Source organism: Channa argus, chromosome 1 (genome assembly GCF_033026475.1).
Source record: "Channa argus isolate prfri chromosome 1, Channa argus male v1.0, whole genome shotgun sequence".
Lineage (NCBI taxonomy): Eukaryota > Metazoa > Chordata > Actinopteri > Anabantiformes > Channidae > Channa > Channa argus.
The window spans coordinates 20,823,801-20,842,793 of NC_090197.1; the positions used below are offsets into that span (position 1 = coordinate 20,823,801).

The 18,993-nt window shown below is 39.0% G+C and overlaps 1 protein-coding gene across 3 annotated transcripts in view; it reads left to right on the forward strand.

The window, feature by feature from the left end:
- Positions 1 to 18,705, forward strand: part of trit1 (tRNA isopentenyltransferase 1) — a 32,596-nt gene extending 13,891 nt beyond the window's left edge. For 2 of the 3 annotated variants that reach the window (XM_067506350.1, XM_067506361.1), the window contains exons 3-11: positions 923 to 1,021; positions 2,202 to 2,359; positions 4,353 to 4,495; positions 4,649 to 4,760; positions 9,709 to 9,821; positions 9,950 to 10,027; positions 16,728 to 16,837; positions 17,490 to 17,607; positions 17,846 to 18,705. In XM_067506350.1, coding sequence (XP_067362451.1) covers positions 923 to 1,021; positions 2,202 to 2,359; positions 4,353 to 4,495; positions 4,649 to 4,760; positions 9,709 to 9,821; positions 9,950 to 10,027; positions 16,728 to 16,837; positions 17,490 to 17,607; positions 17,846 to 18,066 — 1,152 coding nt within the window. In that variant the 3' untranslated portion in view covers positions 18,067 to 18,705. The remainder of the gene's footprint in view (positions 1 to 922; positions 1,022 to 2,201; positions 2,360 to 4,352; positions 4,496 to 4,648; positions 4,761 to 9,708; positions 9,822 to 9,949; positions 10,028 to 16,727; positions 16,838 to 17,489; positions 17,608 to 17,845) is intronic. The other variant, XM_067506372.1, reaches the window with a different exon arrangement.
- The last annotated feature ends 288 nt before the right edge of the window (positions 18,706 to 18,993 follow it).

The window sequence follows — 18,993 nt, forward strand, 5'->3', positions numbered from 1 at the left end:
AACCCCCTTTTTCTTTATGCTTCCTGTCTCTAAATATCATTTGACTTTCAACATTTTTTTTAAATTAACCATTTCAGCTCTAATTGATGGTCTATGCAGGTACAACAATGTTGCAATTACTACCATTAATTCAAACAGTCCTATGTGAGTTCTGCGTAGTCTTCCACTTTAAAACATCATAAAAACATAGCAATACATATCACACAAAACAGTCCTTGAAATCCTGGAGGGTCCTGACTAATACAGGCTTGGCCTCATACATTTATTCAGATTAAATTACTAATGTGTCATCATTTCAGCCACATAGCACAAAGTTTCTTTAAATGCTGACATAAATAAGAAATCACCCGAGAATCAATACTGAGTCTTTCACTCTTGTTACAGTAATGTCATGGTCTATTATTGACTTTTAATGATATTGTTCTTGTTTATACGGCATTCTGCTGAGACATTTACTTTTATGGGCCCCATATCATGTTGATGTATATAATCATTAAAAAGACATAGGTGGGGTTTTGCAGATTTCATGTGTTTGCCTGTATTTGAATCCATGAAAACTGCTTTGCAGCACTTCTTTTATTGAATTTTCAGGTTTATTATTGAATTTTCAAATTCGTCTTACTTGGATTTTGCAGATAAGAATTATGAGACACATAGTCCTACTGTCACAGTCCCATAATCCGGGTTTCAGATTCATAAAACTATTAAACAACATGCTTTTAGAAATGTACAGTCAACATGAAAAGCTAGCGCTGCATGCCCTATCAGAGCTATTGATTGACATAGAAATAGCTGGACTTGTTGTTATGCTTTTAACTTATTTTCTTTAAATGCCACTAAGCATTTGTGTAAAAACTGTCAACATGGACTTGTTCATATGCATCAATTGTGCAAATCAGTCCCTTCCTTAACACACTCAAACATAGACGACATGCACAGCAGAGACAAACTGCCCATCATTGTAGGAGGAACAAATTATTACATTGAGTCTCTGCTGTGGAAAGTCCTGGTGGATACAGGGGTAAGTGTGTAACAGTACAACACAAATGCAGCTTCACACTTTCGAAAGTTTGTAAGCCCTTAAAAAAGAAAAATCACTATATCTGACATGATTGATGTCAAAACAAGATAAAGGGAACCCAATTTAACAATAGACAAAAATAAATTGCACTTAATCACCTAAGAAAATGACCAAAGCTCAGATATTTGAGTGTGCCAGGAGTACTGAGCCTCTAGGTTTATCAGTTAATTTGAAGGTGAAATTTGAGTTGGTTGCTTCAGTGAATCGGAAAACGATCAGGTTTTAGTCTGGGAGACCCAGCCTTAATACAAAATAAGAGAAATCTGGTTCTAGTGCATGGCAGGAAGGAAATCCCTACTTTCCAAAAACAACAGTGCTGCTCGTCTACAGTTTGCTGAAGACTGTGTAGGTAAGGCAGAAGGCTGCTGAAAGAATGTTGTCTAAATGGATGAGTCCAAAGTGCAGCTTTTTGGTTTGAATGAGAAGCGTTGTGTTTGTGACCACCAAATTTTGCATTCAAGAATAAGAACGTTATCCCATCTGTGGAACATAGTGGTGGCAGTATGATTTATGGCCTGCGTTGCTGCCTGAGGACCAAGACAACTTGCCTTTTGATGAAGCTATGAATTCCGAGTCGTAAAAGTAAATTCTGCAGTTAAATGTCAAATAAAGTGGACCTTGCAGCAAGACGGCAACCCTAAACACGTTTGACCCTAAAAGTTTTCTACAAAATAAAGGTTTTAAAAGTAAAAGACCTTTGTATATTTTGGAATGGCTAAGTCAAAGTCCCGACTTTAAACCTATAGGAATGCTGTGAAAAGACTTGAAGATGACAGTTCATGAAAGGAAGCCAAGCAACATAGTTAAAGCTCTTCTATCAGTAACTGCACATAACCTTACAGAAGTTAAGGCTGTAAAATGTACACACAAATATTTCATGTGGGATAATTTCCACAATACCTAAAAGAAAGATTCAATATCTTTTGTCTCATTTGTTTACTTGGGTTTCCTTTTATCTAATTTAGTTTTTGGAGTTAAAAAGTGGATCATGTTTAGGTCTTATTTATTGAGATGATTAAAAAGGCTTCGTTCCAGTGCCACTGTGTGTACAGTATTAAGATTCAAATCAGGAGTTTAATATAAAGGTCACCCCTAAATCTTAAAATGCAATCTGTCCCAGCATGAGAACGAGGAGTCAGGGGATGGAGGAGATGGGACTCTAAACAGGAAACTGGACCTGGAAAAACTAGGAGGAGCTGAGTTACACAAACGATTGGCAGCGGTGGACCCCAAAATGGCTGCCATGTTGCATCCAAACGACAAACGCAAGATTGCCAGGTAAGACAGCTGGTTATATTTACATGTTTTGTTTTTTTTAATAATATTTTTTCGTTTAAAATATGCTTAAAAAGCAGGGTAAGTCTATTCAGGCGACTTTCTGATATTGTGCTCAGTCAAAATAAACGCATTTTACTATCTGACCTTTTTGCCCCCTGTTTTTGCAGTTAATGCAATTATTGCACATGATATTGCATTTATGATGCAAACTGGAAACAATTATTTTAATTTTACAGAGGAAACAATATTTTACTGGAAAATATTGGAAATAAAAATGTAGTGACAGCTTTAGGGGTCCTAGACTAACCCTGAACATAATTTCCCAGCAGGTTACCTGTTTGCTGTGCAGAAAATTATGTAGGTTAATAAATCTACTGTCAATTAATGAAGGTGTCAAGGGTGCCGAGCAAATGTATAATTGGGTCCCTCTCTCACACATATTGGAAACACACATATGCAGTGTGGTGTTACTGCCACAGATTTAAATTGGGAAGGAGGAGCTACATTCTTAATTGTCCCGTTCCTCTTTAGTCTGCAGGAGATCCTCTGTTTCCAAAATAATAAAAAATTTTGATTCATCTGACCGTTTTGCCTCACACCATTTTTATTGAGCTTTGGCCCAGAGAACACAGCAGAGTTTCTGGATCATGTTCAAATATGGCTTTTTCTTTGCATGATACAGATTTAACTTACGTTTGTGGATTGCACATCGATCCATGTTCACATACAGTGATTTCTGGAGCTGAGCCCTGAGCCCATGCAGTGATGTCGAGTAGGGAATCATGCCTGTTTTTATTGCAGTGCCATCTGACAGCCCAAAGATCACGCGCATCCAGTTTTGACCCTCAGTCTTGTCCCTTATGTGCAGAGATTCCTCCTGAGTATATGAATGTTTTGATGATACTATATACTGTCGATGGTGGGATCCTCAGAGTCTTTGTAATTTTAAGTTGTCCACAAAGTCCACAATTTTTAGATGCAGATTGGTGAACCTCTCCGCAACTGTACATCCAAGAGGCTCTGCCTCTCTGGGTATAAAAGGAGCATTTCAGTCATGTTATAACCTAGTTAGCTGTCAAATTTTCCTCCATTTGTTTTTGATTTGTGGCTTTATGTTGCCCTCCTCAAAAATTTTGAGATGTGGTGCTGCCATCAAATTCAAAATGAGCTAATATTTTCCATGCAATGGTAAAATGTCTCCGTTACAACATCCGATATGTTGTTTATGTTCTATTGTCAATAAAATGTGGGTTGATGAGATTTGCAAATCATTGCATTCGGTTTTTATTCACGTATTCACATCTTCCCAACTTCTTTGAAATTGGAGTTGTAATATTTAAATTACAATATTTCAATATTTACATCTTTTCTCTACAGTGTACAGTAAATGTGCCAGTGTTTTTGAGTTTTCTTATATTTTGTAAAAAGGCCTTTCGGGCTAATGTTCTGTGTGAGGCTGACAGTCACACCATACGGCCTATACTTATTCTATGCTGACAGGCCAAGTGATGATTTCCACACGTGTGCATACACACACACTCAACGACTCAACATCTTGGTGAATAGCAGCCAGCTCGCTCTGGTCTTTTGTGTGAGTAGGTTAGGGTGCCCTGTTCTCATAGTTGACAGGAGACAGCAAGAATCATCTTTTCATCATAACTTTAGAGTGCAGCCAGGCACTGCTAAACAGCCAGGTTTGGATTTAAATCTCAACATCTCCAAAGTTGGTGAGCAATACTGTGATTTCATACAGTAGTTGTCATCAGCCTAGTTTTATATCCTGTCGTTTTTTTGGTACCTTATAAGGAGCTGTTGATGTAGGGAGGTTTTAATTCACACTGGATGGATGACTAAGTCATCTAATATAAGTGTATCAGGCTTGATGGAGGCTTGACACACAGGGATTGGAGGAATTCATTTTATTTTTTTTTTTTTAAATCAGAAAATTGTTGATTTGTTTTTTTTTTCAGCCTCTATGCTGGTATGTCTACAGGAGCCTACAAATCCATGAGGAGACAGGTCTTCCTCATAGTCATTGGCTGGAGGAGCAGAGGGGGCAGGAGGGAGGTGATATGCTAGGGGGCCCGCTGAGATTCTCAGACCCTTGCATTTTGTGGCTGCAAGCAGACATGGAGGGTAAGGAGAAAGTATAAAATGGTTTTTCATACATGCAAACAATAGAAATACCAATACTCTTAGGATCTTCAATGCAGCATGACATAGGCTTTTAAATGTGTCTACTGTTTTTTTTTTTTCTGGTACATGTTATATCTCTCTCTCTCTCTCCAGCTCTAGACAAACGACTGGATGCACGTGTAGGTGAGATGTTGTCTGCAGGAGTCATAGAGGAGCTCAGAGATTTCCATATCCGCTACAATCAACAGAAAATCCAGGATAACAGGTAGAAAATCAGCAACAGAACATAAGTTTTCCACTTAAAGTGCAACTTCACCAATTTTAAACCTACTTTCTATGGCTTTAGTTTAGGGTGTAAATGTACATTTATGCTTTAAACTTCCCTCTGACTTCCCTGTATTAAAATATTTTTCTGCTTCTAGCTGAAAAACTCCAGATGACATCACCTGTAGGAGTTTTTCATCATTAGGAGTTCAGATGATGTCAGTTGAGTTAGCTATGGAAAAGAAGGTTGACTATTATTACAGGAACCATACTGTGAGCAAGTGTCTGCTGTGTTCCTCAAAGTGATCTGGAGGCATTTTTCAGCTAGAAGTAGAGAGATATTTTAATATAGGGAAGGCAGAGGAAAGTTTAATGGTACATCTACTACACACACTAGACCCAAAGAAAAGTTCAAAATCAGTGAAGGTGTACTTTAATGAGTAGTCAACCAATTCCTGTGTGTCCTGAATTACTTATATTATTTGATCTGTTGGTTTGTTGTCTTGCTTTAGGCAAGAAACACTTTGCGAGTGTGTGCACTTATGCACCAAGTTCAAGATCATACTTTTATCCTTCTGTCTCTATTTAGTGCAGACCCACTATAAAGTGTACGTTACCAGGACAATAGGAGTCTGGGAAACTTTACTAAGTAACCGTCCAGTTTCTCCTGTCCAGCTTGACAGGTCACTCTGTTATCATTTTCACAATCCGATATCTGGACTGCCACTGCTCATATTAACCTCCTTTTTTTTGGGCTGTGACTTGTTATTACAGTTCAGATTTTGGGTGCTAAGCAAATGAAAATTCAAAAGCTGGTCATTATGCTGCAAGGACCACATAATTGCTACAAACTCAAATGACTTCACACAATGCTGTGTTTTTATTCAGACAATGTCTGTGTTTTTTAAACCATCAGAATTGAAATTTATTGTGGGGAGTAAGTGTTTAAAAGCAAACACTGACATCATGTTTGACTTCTGCCAACAGAACATTTGTCAGTATGTATTTACTTTCATTCACTGTTTTGTCCAAGCACTACCTGTGCAGTTAAACAGGGCCATTTTTATGATTACGGATCTCTGTAATTCTTTATAAATTACCACTAACAGATAAGATAGAAAATGCCATGACTGACAGTCCCACATATATAAGCGTGCACCCATTGACTCAGCAAGCTTTATTTATTTTTTCTTTCTAGCAACAAACACTTTGTTTGGCAAGAATAACTTCTCCATTATCTCTACGAAGCCATTTCTAGATTTAGTTACAGCAGCTACCTACTCACCATATGGTCCATTAAAAGAGGTAAATGCATCAAAATGTAGTACCTATTTTACTGTTCCTCTTTTTATGCACAGCTATCTAGATATATGGACATTTTTCTGCTGTCCTGACATGTTATAAGATTTTCTTATGGGAGTATGTAACATTTACAACTATGATTAAATAATTTCAGGATCAGCATGAGCTGCTGTGTCTGTCTGGCAGCAGATATTGACATTGTGCGGGTGTGTGAGAGAGATGGGGTGTGGCTGCACGGAGTTGATGCATTGGTGGAACACTGCCCAGGAAGTTGCCAGTTCCCTCCTTTCACCCTTACCTTCTTTCATCGCTCCATACCACCTCATCAGCCAGCCTCCTCCTCTCTCTCTCTCCCCCCCTTTATTTTCGCTCTCTCCATTTCTGCCACTATTGCCCTCTCAGCAATATGGTCACCCAAGCACTTTACACGCCCCCCCTCTTTGTTTCTCTCTCTCTCTCTCTCTCTCTCTGTCTCTGTCTCTCTCTCTCTCTCTCTCCCTCTCTCTCTCTGTCTCTCTCTCTCTCTCTCTCTCTGTCTCTCTTTCTGAGTGGATGGTGAGTAAATGGAAGGAGTGGTGCAGTGTGTGCTTCAGCATGAGCGAGCTTTTACCTTATTTACATTTTTTCCTGTGTTTTGGTTACTTTCTTTTATAGTGTTTTGTTGGATGGTCTTGGTTGTAAATCCTTATTAAGTTGTGATTGGTATCACAGCTACCAGCTTGAATAAGCAGCATGCCTGTCTTGGTTATTGGTACGGAGTTTGAGAATTTGACACACTGACATGCAGTAAAGCTTGTGCCGGCTGTCAGCTGCACTGTGGAGGAGGAAAGCGTTGGTGGGTTATGGTAGTGGGAAGTCGGCTTCCTGCATGAATGGTTCCATTCCTTTAAAACACTGCTAAAGTCAGTGAGGTGCTTGATTTAGGTTTAGCCAGTAAAGATACTTTCATGTCAGGTCTCCCAGTAGTTAGTTCTGTTAAAAAGATAACCATCTCTAAGACCCCCTGTTCATTAAAAAATTAAGTGCTACTGGGTAAAGAGCTTTCCAGGTATGGAAAACTAGTGTCCCCAGTTAAAATGGTTTCTGTAAATCCCTTTTGCTTAAACTTGCATTTTGTCACAGGTGATCATGGTATTAAAGGATAAAAACCTGGATCTGAATCTATCAATAATTTTAAAGTAGATGAATTAAATTGCATATTTTTCGTCATGTCAAAGACCATAAAGTGTTTTAGGTATGGTATGGGTTGGCCATTTAATCCACTCCCGTATCTTCAGGTACAGCTGCGGCTATCCCCGGTGGGCATTAACTGGCTTGGGCACAGCTGTGGTTGCAGGTAGAGATCTCTCTGTTGACTTTGACTGCAGAGAGACGCCTGAGAATGATGATCAGCAGCAAGTTAGTTTGTTTGTTTTTGTTTTTTTTCTTTGAGGAATATAATGAATTTGATCCATTTTGAAATAAGGCTATAACATAACAAAATGTGGAATAAGCTAAGTGCTGAGAATGACTTGTGGATGCAGTGTAGTTCTAAACCACACCTCTATTCTCATTTCAGTGATTTGACTTTTAGTGGCATCAAAGCCTAGTGTTACCTTTACGTTTTCCACCATCACTTTGTATGTTAATTGGTTCAGTAATCAATATTCTGTAATTAGACTGACTCCTGATGTTTTAGTCCCTTTTAATGGGCTCCATCAACCCTGCCGCTGTCTGTTTAGCTGATGCTTCAGGACACCACAAAAAATTTAATGGTTGATTGAGACCCCGTAGAGGACTTATTTAGGTTAAAGTCCTGACTTCAGACCAGCCTTACGGTTATGTACATATCTCCTTTGTTGTATAAAATACAAATTTACAGTGGAGGATCCTGCAAGAGATCATATCTGTTAATCTGTTTTTGTTATTAATGTCAATGTTGAGAAAAGGTGTCCTGTCTGTTATCAGAGAGACCGTGTTTTACATTTTTTTAGAGTGTACTCACCTGACAGCCTCGTTTGAATTCAAAGATTCTTTTACTAAATGGGTTTTTATTTGCAGCTTTAAATATATCTGGGCTTTGTGATGGAGTAGCTTCTTTTTTAACATACACTGATGTGAATTTGTGTTTTTTCTTTCCTTTCTGTGTTAAAAGGACATATTATGAATTTTGTACATTGTACTTAAAGATAAACAAAACTCTATTATATATTCAAATTTAATTATCTTTTTCTCTGTCTGTGTCTCCTTTACCCTCATGGCTCCATCCCGAGCTGGCCGCTGTGGCCAGACATCAAGGTCAAATTGTTCCCTCCCTCCATCTTTCTTTTTCTCCCTCCATTGACTCTACATTTCCTGTGCTCTGTCGCTAATCTCAAATTTCTGTCTCTGCTCGTCCAGCCAGATTTATTTTTGTCGTTTCCTTCTCTTCTTTCTGAGTGTATAAGTTATAGGTAATTATTTTTATATTGTCTTACAGGAGGTTTTAAGAGATAATTCAAGTGCTTTATACTAACAATGACTTTAAGTCTAAATCAAACCATGGAAGATAAAAACAAAAGAATTTTAAAGCAAATTTAGAATCAAAACATTTCAAATATTTTAAATTATACATATTTTAAGGTTTTATTTTTATTTTATTTTTTATTATAATTTGATGACCTTAACATTATCACAATACAAATTACAAACTTGTGTCTTCTCAATTTCTCTACTTGCTTTTTCCAAATCTGCATATTTACTCACCAGCCAATAACTGGGTTAAAAACAGCTATTATTATTAAGTACATATTGTATCATGCAATGGTGAACTCAGTAGTATGATCTAAAGTTACAGTGCTCTTTGGGCTTTATATTTTGTATAAATTGGGATGTAAACAAATTTCAGTATATAATTGCTGTTTGCTGTTTTGCAATACCTATCTGCTTGCTATTCCATAACACATTTTGCTGCAAATTTCATACCAATATTCAAAATCAAAGTGTTAACTCACTCTTTGTGATGAGAATGAGCATCCACAAATTTGCCTATAAAAAGGTAAATGATAGATAAAACTATACTTTAAAAATAATTCTTTTGGGATGATTTTGTCAGCAACAAGCTTGCTCAGGTGTTTGTTGCCTGTACAGTGTGAACGGGAAAGTGTTTCTAGAAAGTCATGTAATTTAGTGGTGAAATTTTCATCAGTGAAGGTACCACAAGGTACCTCTGCTTTTTTCTAATCACTTCAGATTGTGAAAATGTTAAGGTTACCTAATTTAACACGCACACACACACACACACCACTTTTTGAGCCATTTCTAATATCTGACAGATACACCCTGAGCAGACAGGGCTCAAATGGATATGATATGGTCTGAGAATGTTCTTTCCCTACAACCCTGCTGTCTGCAGAGGTAACCAGCAGGATTCTGGCCAGAACTGATATCACTCTAGTCAAGCTACTGAGTACTACCACTCATGGGTACCCATTCAGCAGTTTTTTTTCTGTTTTTGTCTCCTGAAGGCCCTTAAATCTCCCCTTTGTTTAGGCAAGGAGGGAGAGATAGAGGGGGAGGAGAAGGTGAAATCACTCATCACCCTTGTCTAGAAATGTGAAGTTGGTGATGGAAGCGTTATGATTTTTCTTATTGATCGATAATGTTTCCTACTCTACTCTACTCTACAGTTTGGCCTACCAACAGGGCATTTTCCAATCAATTGGATTTAAGGAGTTCCATGACTACCTGACTGCTCCTGAAAGCAGCACACAGCAGGAGAAAGAAGCATTACGAGACAGAGGTCAGAGAGATACCTGATCAAGTCAGAGATTTACTGTTGAAAAGACAGGTTAAAAAAGAACATAATTTTCTGATGAATCAATGAACATGAATGTTTATCTATAATTGCTTCCTCTTCACTATGTCTAGGTATAGAAGCTGTGAAGATTGCTACAAAGCGTTATGCCCGCAAACAGAATAAATGGGTCCGTAACCGTTTCCTAAAACGTGAGTACTCTGTACACCTCTTATTCATTTTGTGTGTGTGTGTGTGTGTGTGTGTGTGTGTGTGTGTGTGTGTGTGTGTTTCGTTCACAGTTCAGTTAGCAATCAGCACTCTCTTTAACAAGATGAGATTCATGTTCTCCATTAGACACACAGTTAGCCCGCCAGACACAGTAATGTGTTGAGGGTGCAGAGCGTGTACAGTATGTTTGTGTTCATGTGCAGGATGGGGGTGATGTAACTTTCAAAACAATCACATGAGGTGTTCTTTTTTGTAGCATCAAATAAGAACATTAGCATACTTGTGCCAGCATTACTGTAGTCTTTTCTTTTGTGTTACTCATCCCACCTTTTAATTTAGTTGGTTTTCAAGGTGAATGTAAATGTTAATAGATAAACAACATAAACATGATATTGGCCATGAATTGGCGTTTGATAAACTATCAAACTGTTTCTTTAGTTTTTTGCAGTGTAAAAATTCCTCATAAAACATGTCCAGGTGTTGGATATTACAATAGTAATTAATTACCAGATTCATTAATGAGATCCTCCTTTCAAAATTGGATTTGTTTGTATGCAGTGTGCATTAGCTGCTGTGATGTTATCGAGGGGATAATGTTCAAAATCCCTGGAAAAGTATATTCACTCGCGGCTAAGACCCTTTTTCAACACTGCGTCCCCTGTGGCACAAAATGCATAGAAATACATTATAGTGGTTGGTTAGATGCCAGACTGGCTGCCACTGCAGACTATATAAATATAGCCATCACAGCCAAAGTCAACCTGTATTTGACAGGTTGTGATTTCCCACCCTGGTCACTACCTGTGGAAGTCAGACATGTTTTAATATGTAAATAATGGCTCTGTGTTTCTCAGTCTCCCATATGGAAACCTGGCCTCTCTGTGTCACCGGCAGCCTGCTTTGCTGTAACCCAGCCTCCTAATCCTGTTAGGCCCTTGTGGCTTAGGCCCCACCAGGCCTTAAACCTCAATACCCCTCTTTCTGATCACCTGCCTACCCACTGCACGCACCATATGGTCTTCATCAGATGTGTGCATCTACTCTACTTTTACATAGTCTGTCTGAAGATTCTGTCTGTTTCTGGCTGCATATTGCCTAAGGACAGGCTTCCTTGGAGTAATACTTAGACTCTGTTCACAGCTATTAGCAGGAGAGCTATGTGCAACATCAGAGCAGTACAGCAACTTTCCATTTAAAAAAGTAAAACAATTAAGTTGTAATTTTTAAACATTTGCTTTATCTTGCTGCTGACTTCTTTTTTATCTGAGACATACACACACACACACACACACACACACACATATATTATATATGCTGGCAGGCCTACTATGAGCAGGCTGATCTCTTGAAGTAACATTGCTGCTGGGAGTCACAAGGGGTTACATGGACCAGCTGAAGCATACAGAGATGAGTGGGTAGATAGGAAGAGGAGATGACAGAGCCAATCCGATCAATTATAATGAATATAAGGGAGAAAATGGAAAGTGAAAGTTACGCCCAGTTTCACAGCTCCAGCGTTGAGCAGTGACTACCAATAAGAGAGCAGGTGGTCGTTCGGTGTCTTAAATATTTTTCAGCAGGTTATGTGATTCTTGATGTACTGAAGTTTGGTTGCTTTGGGTATGAGGATTATGCCAGAGGTCAGCCAGCCCAAATTAAGTCGAGCTTGATTTGCCTTGTCTTTATGTGCATCTGAATGTGGGTGTATGCCTTTGCAATGTGTATGTATGTTGGATTTAATCAGCCATAAAGGAAATGATAATTTTAGCTTATATTAGATTTTATAAGTTGTAGATTCTGTGCAATGAGATCTAGGGCACCAGTGGAGTTTTTAACTCCGCAAAGACACACAGGCACACACGCGCTCCACCTGTAACCGGGATATCCAGGTGTAGTTTGACTGAGGCCTCGTGAGTGTTAAGTAATCGGTATGTTTGTTGTAGGTATCTTTCAGTCCCAAGAGCCTGTGGGTGAGTGAGTGACTGAGTGAATGATGGGTGGATGGATGGAGGGAGACACGTGGGTAGCAGGCTAGATGGAGAGTTAAGGTAATTCGATCCACCTGGGGCAACAGGTGTTCAGCGAGTTTGCACCCTTGTTTTTAGCATCTGCAAAGTTTTCATGTATACACACACAAATGCAACCTTCTCTCGCAGAAATAAAGTCATGCCAGGGTTGTTGTCACCATAGAGAACTTTCTCACCTGCAGTAGGTGGGGAGATATGGTGAAGGTGAAAATGATATATTGAGTTGGTTGGTTCAAGTCCAGACATTCAAATTTGTGTCGCTCTCTTGTTGTCATAGCTGATTATAAAAGTCTTACAGGGCAAACAACAAAATTAATCTGAGGAATATTGTTATTTTGGTGAGTGTTCTAAAAAGTATCAGTAATTGATCATCTATCCTCTGATCCCTTTTTTTCCATTCCATTATTTACTCTTGTTTAATATTGTCAGGTTTTCAAACTATATGGGCTTGAAAGTAGAAATTCAATCAATCTAAATCAGAGATTTACATTTTTATTTTGCCATAATGTCCACTGAACTTGCACGGTACTTTTAATCTTTATTTATTTGCTTAATTGAGCAATAAACAGCATCTCTGCTGCTTACTGGTTAATCAAGGAAAGGGTAACACAGGGATGCCAACACTGTAATGAAGACGTAACTATATAAAATAAATTAAACTCGCCAAAAGAAGCACACATAATACACACAGTTATTAGAGATCTGTTTTGATCATGTGAGTAACCAATTGTGGTAGAAACAGTTCTGAGATGTTGAATATTTTGTCCTTTATATCCACATAATCTCCTTGACCCATGATACCCAACCTGCTGCACAAATATCAAACGTGTAAACGATAACGAAGGAGGTGAAGGAGACAAAAAGTGGAAGAGGAACTGTAGGGAAGAGGAAGGAGGCTGTTGAGTGAATAACTGCAGCTGCTGTGTTCCAGTGTGGACAGCAGCCAGAGAAGCACAGCTGTGCTGGGCGACGCAGCATGGAGACTGGTAGTTTTTGCACATTGTGGACGCAAGTCCTCGCTCAGCAAACACGAGGCAGCAAATGACTCCTGGCCTGTTTGTTGCAACAGGTGGATTACTGTTTCAGCACTCACACCCACACACAAACTTGCACGCTGGCGAGCAGCTGCCTGGCGACAGGAGATGCCCTTTCTTGTTGGCAAAGCGATCTCCCCTGTGGGTGTGTAAAAGACAGCATTCAGTTTGTGTTGGTGTGTGTCCACCCTGCTCTTTGTCCCCTCAGCATTTCTTATCAACTCATTCACTACAGAGTAGATTAGCAGGGTTAAATTTCATCAGATCCCCATCAAGAATGATGGAAGTTGGGGAAGGAGGGGAGGCACCTGCCAGCACCTGGCAACCCACTATACAACCAACTAACCAACTCTTTTTTTATTTACCACCTCTGCCCAGTGGGAGGTTGGGGTTGGGGCTGGGGGAGGTGGGGGTGTTGAGAGAGATAAGAAAACAAAGTACGGTGAATGATAGTGATAGTGGCTGGGAGGACATCTGGCAAGGTGAAGTATTTATAACCTAAAAGACAGTGCTCAAACTCTGCAGCTGGTATAGGTATGCCAGGTGACACCCGCCACCATCCCCTGGCTGCTATTGAGCCACAAACACAAAAGACTTCCCCTCTGACACACAGAAAAACACACACAGTAACTACACCAGTGAAACCTGAGGCTTTGATTAACAGTCACAACTGTTTATAAAAAGCACATACTTTGACTAATTGACCCACTGTGTGACTATATAAACACACATGCAGGACAGCATTTTAGAATAGTAATGTGCACACATTAAACAGACAAAACACATATTGGGAAGCCAAATGATGCAGGTGCAGGAGTATTTGTATGTTCTGAATAAGGATCTTTGTATTTATCATTCTTTTATACTCTTTGTCAGCTATTCAATAAAGCACAGCTGGTCTTTACGTGAGCTGAAAGAAACGAATCGCATTTAATCGCGTTTGTAAATTAAACCAACAATATGCAAATTTCAGACCAGAAGGAGTTGAAATGTGGCTCTTGCAACTTTATAGCTTTCGGGTGTGGTTGTGTGAAAACTCTCTTTGTTCCCACATCGTTCCTCAGACAGAGACAATATTGTTAGATGTACAGATGACCAATTATACAGCTACCACTTTGTATTCCTCTGTAATAATAAAGCCCCAGTAGACTTAGAAACTCCAGTGTAGAGGATATCTGCTGCCCCACAGTTCAGTCTGTTTGCTGAAAGGATTAAGTCATAATTGAGTTGGTTAAATGTCCCTTACAGGTTAATGGGATTTGTTTCTATATGTGTGTTTCTATATGCTTAACACATAGATATTGTATGAACAAAACTGAACTCGAGTAAAACAGTTGCCAGGTCTATATTGCACACACACAACGATGGGTGTAACATTTTGCAATAACACAAACATCTTTCTGGTCATAAGGAACTAATGTTACAAATAAGGAGAAAAGCTAAGAGGGGGCTGTTATAGGGGGTCTTAATGGGTTACTTTGTATTGCCTCCCCCAGAGTCTAGGATGGTCACTGGTGATTCCCCAACTTGAACATGTTAACATGCTAAACATGGCGAGTGTGTTTACAGGTGTTGGGCTTCAAATGTGAATAAAGGTGTCTCTTGTAATTAACACTGATTTGCCAGAACATTGTCATCACCAACGCTGATATTTGAAGTAAATAACATTGAACGTCTTGTTATGTGGGATATATTAGGCAGCAAGTGAACATTTTGTCCCTCCAGTTGATGTGTTGGAAGCAGAAAACATGGGTGCAAGGATTTCAAACTGATGATGTCTCAGGTGGTCAGGACCTACCAAACATGGTCAAAGGAGGCTCATTTATGCACATGGAAAGCAAAGGCTGGCCTGTGTAGTCTGATACAGTAAAAGAGCTACTGTAGCTTAAATTACTAAAAAACATGCATGCCAAAGGTGTCAGAACATACCGGTCATTACAGTTTGTTGGGTAGGGCTGTGTAGCTGTAGCCAAGTCAAGGTGTCCATGCTGACCTGTGTCCACAGCCAAAAGCAACTACACGGGGCATGTGAACATCAGAACTAGACCATAGAGGAATGGAAGAAGGTGGCCTGGTTTGATGAATTACATTTTCGTTACACCATGTGGATGAGTGTGCATCCCTTACCTGGGTAAGAAAATTAATTTTGGGAAGAAGGCCAGCTGGCAGAGGCAGTGTGCTGCTTTGGGCAGTGTTCTGCTGGGAAACCTTGGGTCCTGTTATTCATGTGGATGTTACATTGACACATATCACTGAAGTAATCGTTGGCACTGACGGAGTACACCAATTCATGGAAACAGCTATTCCCTGATGGCAGTGGGCTGTCTCAATATGATAATATACCCTGCCACACTGCAAAAATGGTTCCATAATGGTTTGAAGAACACAGCAAGGACTTTGAGGTTTTGACTTGGCCTCCAAATTCTCCAGATGTCAATCCAGTCTAGAATCTGTGGGATGTGCTGGAAAAACTAGTATGATGGTAGGGGGGTCATAATGTTATGGCTTATCTGTGTAAGGGAATGGGTTAAAGACTACAAATTTTAAATTGATTAAGACTAAACCAGAGACACTTTGCATAGCTACAGACTTTCTATTGTTTGTTTTCCTGATATTTTGTGCTATCATTTTTGTTTGTTTGTTTTTTATATACAGTGTGTTCACATTTTTAATAAAAAATATAAATTGAATAGCTCTAATATTTATTCTATACTTTTTTTTTATGCATGAAATTTGTCTTTAGTAAAATACAGTTGTAGCTGCTTGAAGTGACTTTCTGTACTTGTCGCACACATCTTCATTTGCTGTGTGTCTTCAGTCAATGCAGGGCAATTGCTCACGATGCAGACTGGCAGTCACATAGAGACAGACAAGCAGGGCAGGGACTGGTGTTGCTGTTCAGTTCTTAGGGCTGGCCTGGAGACTGCTGACTGATGCAAAATAGAAAGGTGGGGGTGTAGAGAGGGAGAGAATGAAAACTGAAGTGAGAGTGATGGTGAGAGAGAGAGGAAGAGAAATGGTGCACAAGGGAGAAGGGGTGGGGGAAGAAGGGGGGGAGAGAGAGAGAGACAGAGAGAGGGAAAGACATTATCGAGCTAGTGTGAGTCAGCAGGTTGACAGAGCTTCAGGGTGCGGCTCCAGCACATCACAGCTACTGTAAAAGTCTACTAGATTCTTTCTCAGTCTTTTTGATCTCTAGTTATTATTTTAAGCCTTGTTGTTTCTTTTGAGATGTATAATAAAATAAAAATTATCACCTATGTTACATTTCACCATTTACTGTGAGACTCTGGGACATGCATTAGTGCCACCGTCCAACCATGATAGATGATCCTGGTTTTCTTATGACATTTTAAGTGTTAACTTATATAAATGCATTGTTTGTCCATGAGAAAACCTTAATCTGATTAAACTTCATAGTGTTAGTAATGGTGTACGTGGGCTTTCTCACACGTTCAATAAACGTAAATGTGGAAACATTAAATCAGATATCGGCCTTGAAAAGGCATTATTGCACTTATTGGCAGCCTGTGCCTTTCAAAATGGATAATGTGTGCTAACATTATTGGTGTGTGTGTGTCTGTGTGTGTGTGTGTGTGTGCGCGTGTGTACGGGAATAGGACCAGGAGACAATGTGCCACCGGTGTACAGCCTGGATGTGACGGACGTGTCAAAGTGGGAGGAGACGGTGCTGAACCCTGCACTGCAGATACTGGAGCGTCTCAGTAAGGTGATGCCTCAGAAGCCTGAACTAGCAGCTTCCTGTCAGCATCTTTGATCTGATGTTGGGGATAAAAAAATAAAAAATACAAAATAAAGTCATGTATCTTCTTTACTTCTATTGTCCCTTTCCCCCTTTACTTAACTTTAAGTCCTACTTTAAATGCATTCTTTTCCTTCCATCCCATTTCTTACTTTGTTTACCATCATCTTGTCCCTTCTTCCTACATCATTATTGGCTACTTTTCTTACTTTCCTTATATTTTCTGCTTTTTCGATCCTTCTTATATTACTTTCCTGGTTTCATTTCCCTTTCTTTTCCTTTGCAAACACTGCTTTTGTTGTATTTATTTGCATGTTTTGTCCAGTTCTTTATGATTGTTTTTTTTCCTCTCTTGTTCATTTCTACTTTCTCATACTTCCTCCTTAAATATTTTTCTTTTTCATTATCCTTAACTCTTAATTCCAATTCTTATATTTGCACTTAGTGTTTTTTAGTGATTATTTTTTCTCCCCCATATGTGGCTTCCTCTGTTTTATTGCATGTTGTATGAGTTCTAAATCACCCCCTATAGTATCTGATTTTGAATTTAAATACCTGCAAAAATGAAAACGTGAGCTTGATAATCTTATTAATTAAACTCTTTGTCTCTGCCATTAAGGGTGAGGAGCCACCAATTCAACCAATCAGAGTACAGGGGGCAGAGCAGCGAAATAAGAGGAGCCACCATACTTGTGATATTTGTGAAAAACTGATCATTGGTGACCTGGAGTGGACAGGTGAGTCTCAATCCACATCATGTAGACAGTTATTAATGATGTCTAGGTCTAATTTAGCCCAATTATATTTACACCCTAAATCCTTTTTATTCTCACTGTCATGCAGTAATATGGCTCCTCCTCTTGACTCCTTTGTTCAAAATCAGAGTATCATAGTATCAGAGAAGTCAAAATGTGCTATGCCTTGTAATAAAAAAATACCAAAAATATTTTCTGTTTTTATTGTCTTCACCTGCAGCTCACCTCAAGTCCAAGAAGCATCACTTTCATGTCAGGAAGAAGAGGAAGACTGATCTAGACTGTGAGCAGTCCCAGAGTACCGCTGCACCTCCTGCCCCTTCAGGAGAGACTCTCTCAAAAGACTCTTGTGTTGCTGTTGCCCCGAGTTGCAGTGAAACCTCTCAGGAGTCTCCACAACAAACCAAGACAACACATACAGAACAACCGGTGACATTTTAGCAACATTTGCTCCACTGTTCTGCCCTTAGAACTCAGTGTTTCCTTACAGTCCTGACAGAGTCCACATTTGTATTTTTAACACTTCCTAACATGGAAGGCCAGACTGGGATAAACTTGGACTATTGTTTGGCTTCCCACTGAGTTGCATTCATTACTTTAAAACATATTTTGTGAAAGCACCTACATTTTAATAGGATAAAAGCCCCTCCAGAGGAATCCTTGCCAAATGTGGAAAATGGTGAACATTCTGATCCCACATTAATAGATGCTCATAGAACAGGTGTGGATCCTTAAAGCATTTTTTTGTACCAGAGATATTAATGTTCAGGAAAGTTTAATATTAAGGACATTATATACATAATTAAGGCGTGTACTTTTAAGGATTTATTTTAACTATCCCTATTTTTATTATCACTTTCTTAAATTCTTGGTTGAATTGTAAGAAATGTGCCGAATGTGCCCTGATAGAAGCAGTGGTTTAATACGGTTAATACTAAACAAACATCTTTTTTTATATTTCAGGATTGAGTTTTCATTGCCTTGTATTGAGCATTACTACTATGGACCTTTAATTTTGTGCAGCTGCCTTTAGAAAATTATAAATAAAATAAAAGATTGAAATATTCTAAATCAGTGAAAGATGATGTGTTTTGTGTCACCAAAGTTATTAATCCACACACAACATGGCATCAGCACATGCACATTCATCTCAGTAAGGTCTCATTGGCCTCTACATCCAGCAAATGTATTGTTCTCTGTTTGCCTGCTGCCACCATGTTTAACTGTCTAGTTTAAGGACTTTTTTCCTTAGCTCTTTTGTTTGATAATAACTACACACATGATTTATGCCTTTTGTCTTCCAGTGAAGCTTAGCTGAGCTTATTTCTGTCCTGACAGAAGTATAAGAGACTCAGGCTTAAAGGAGAA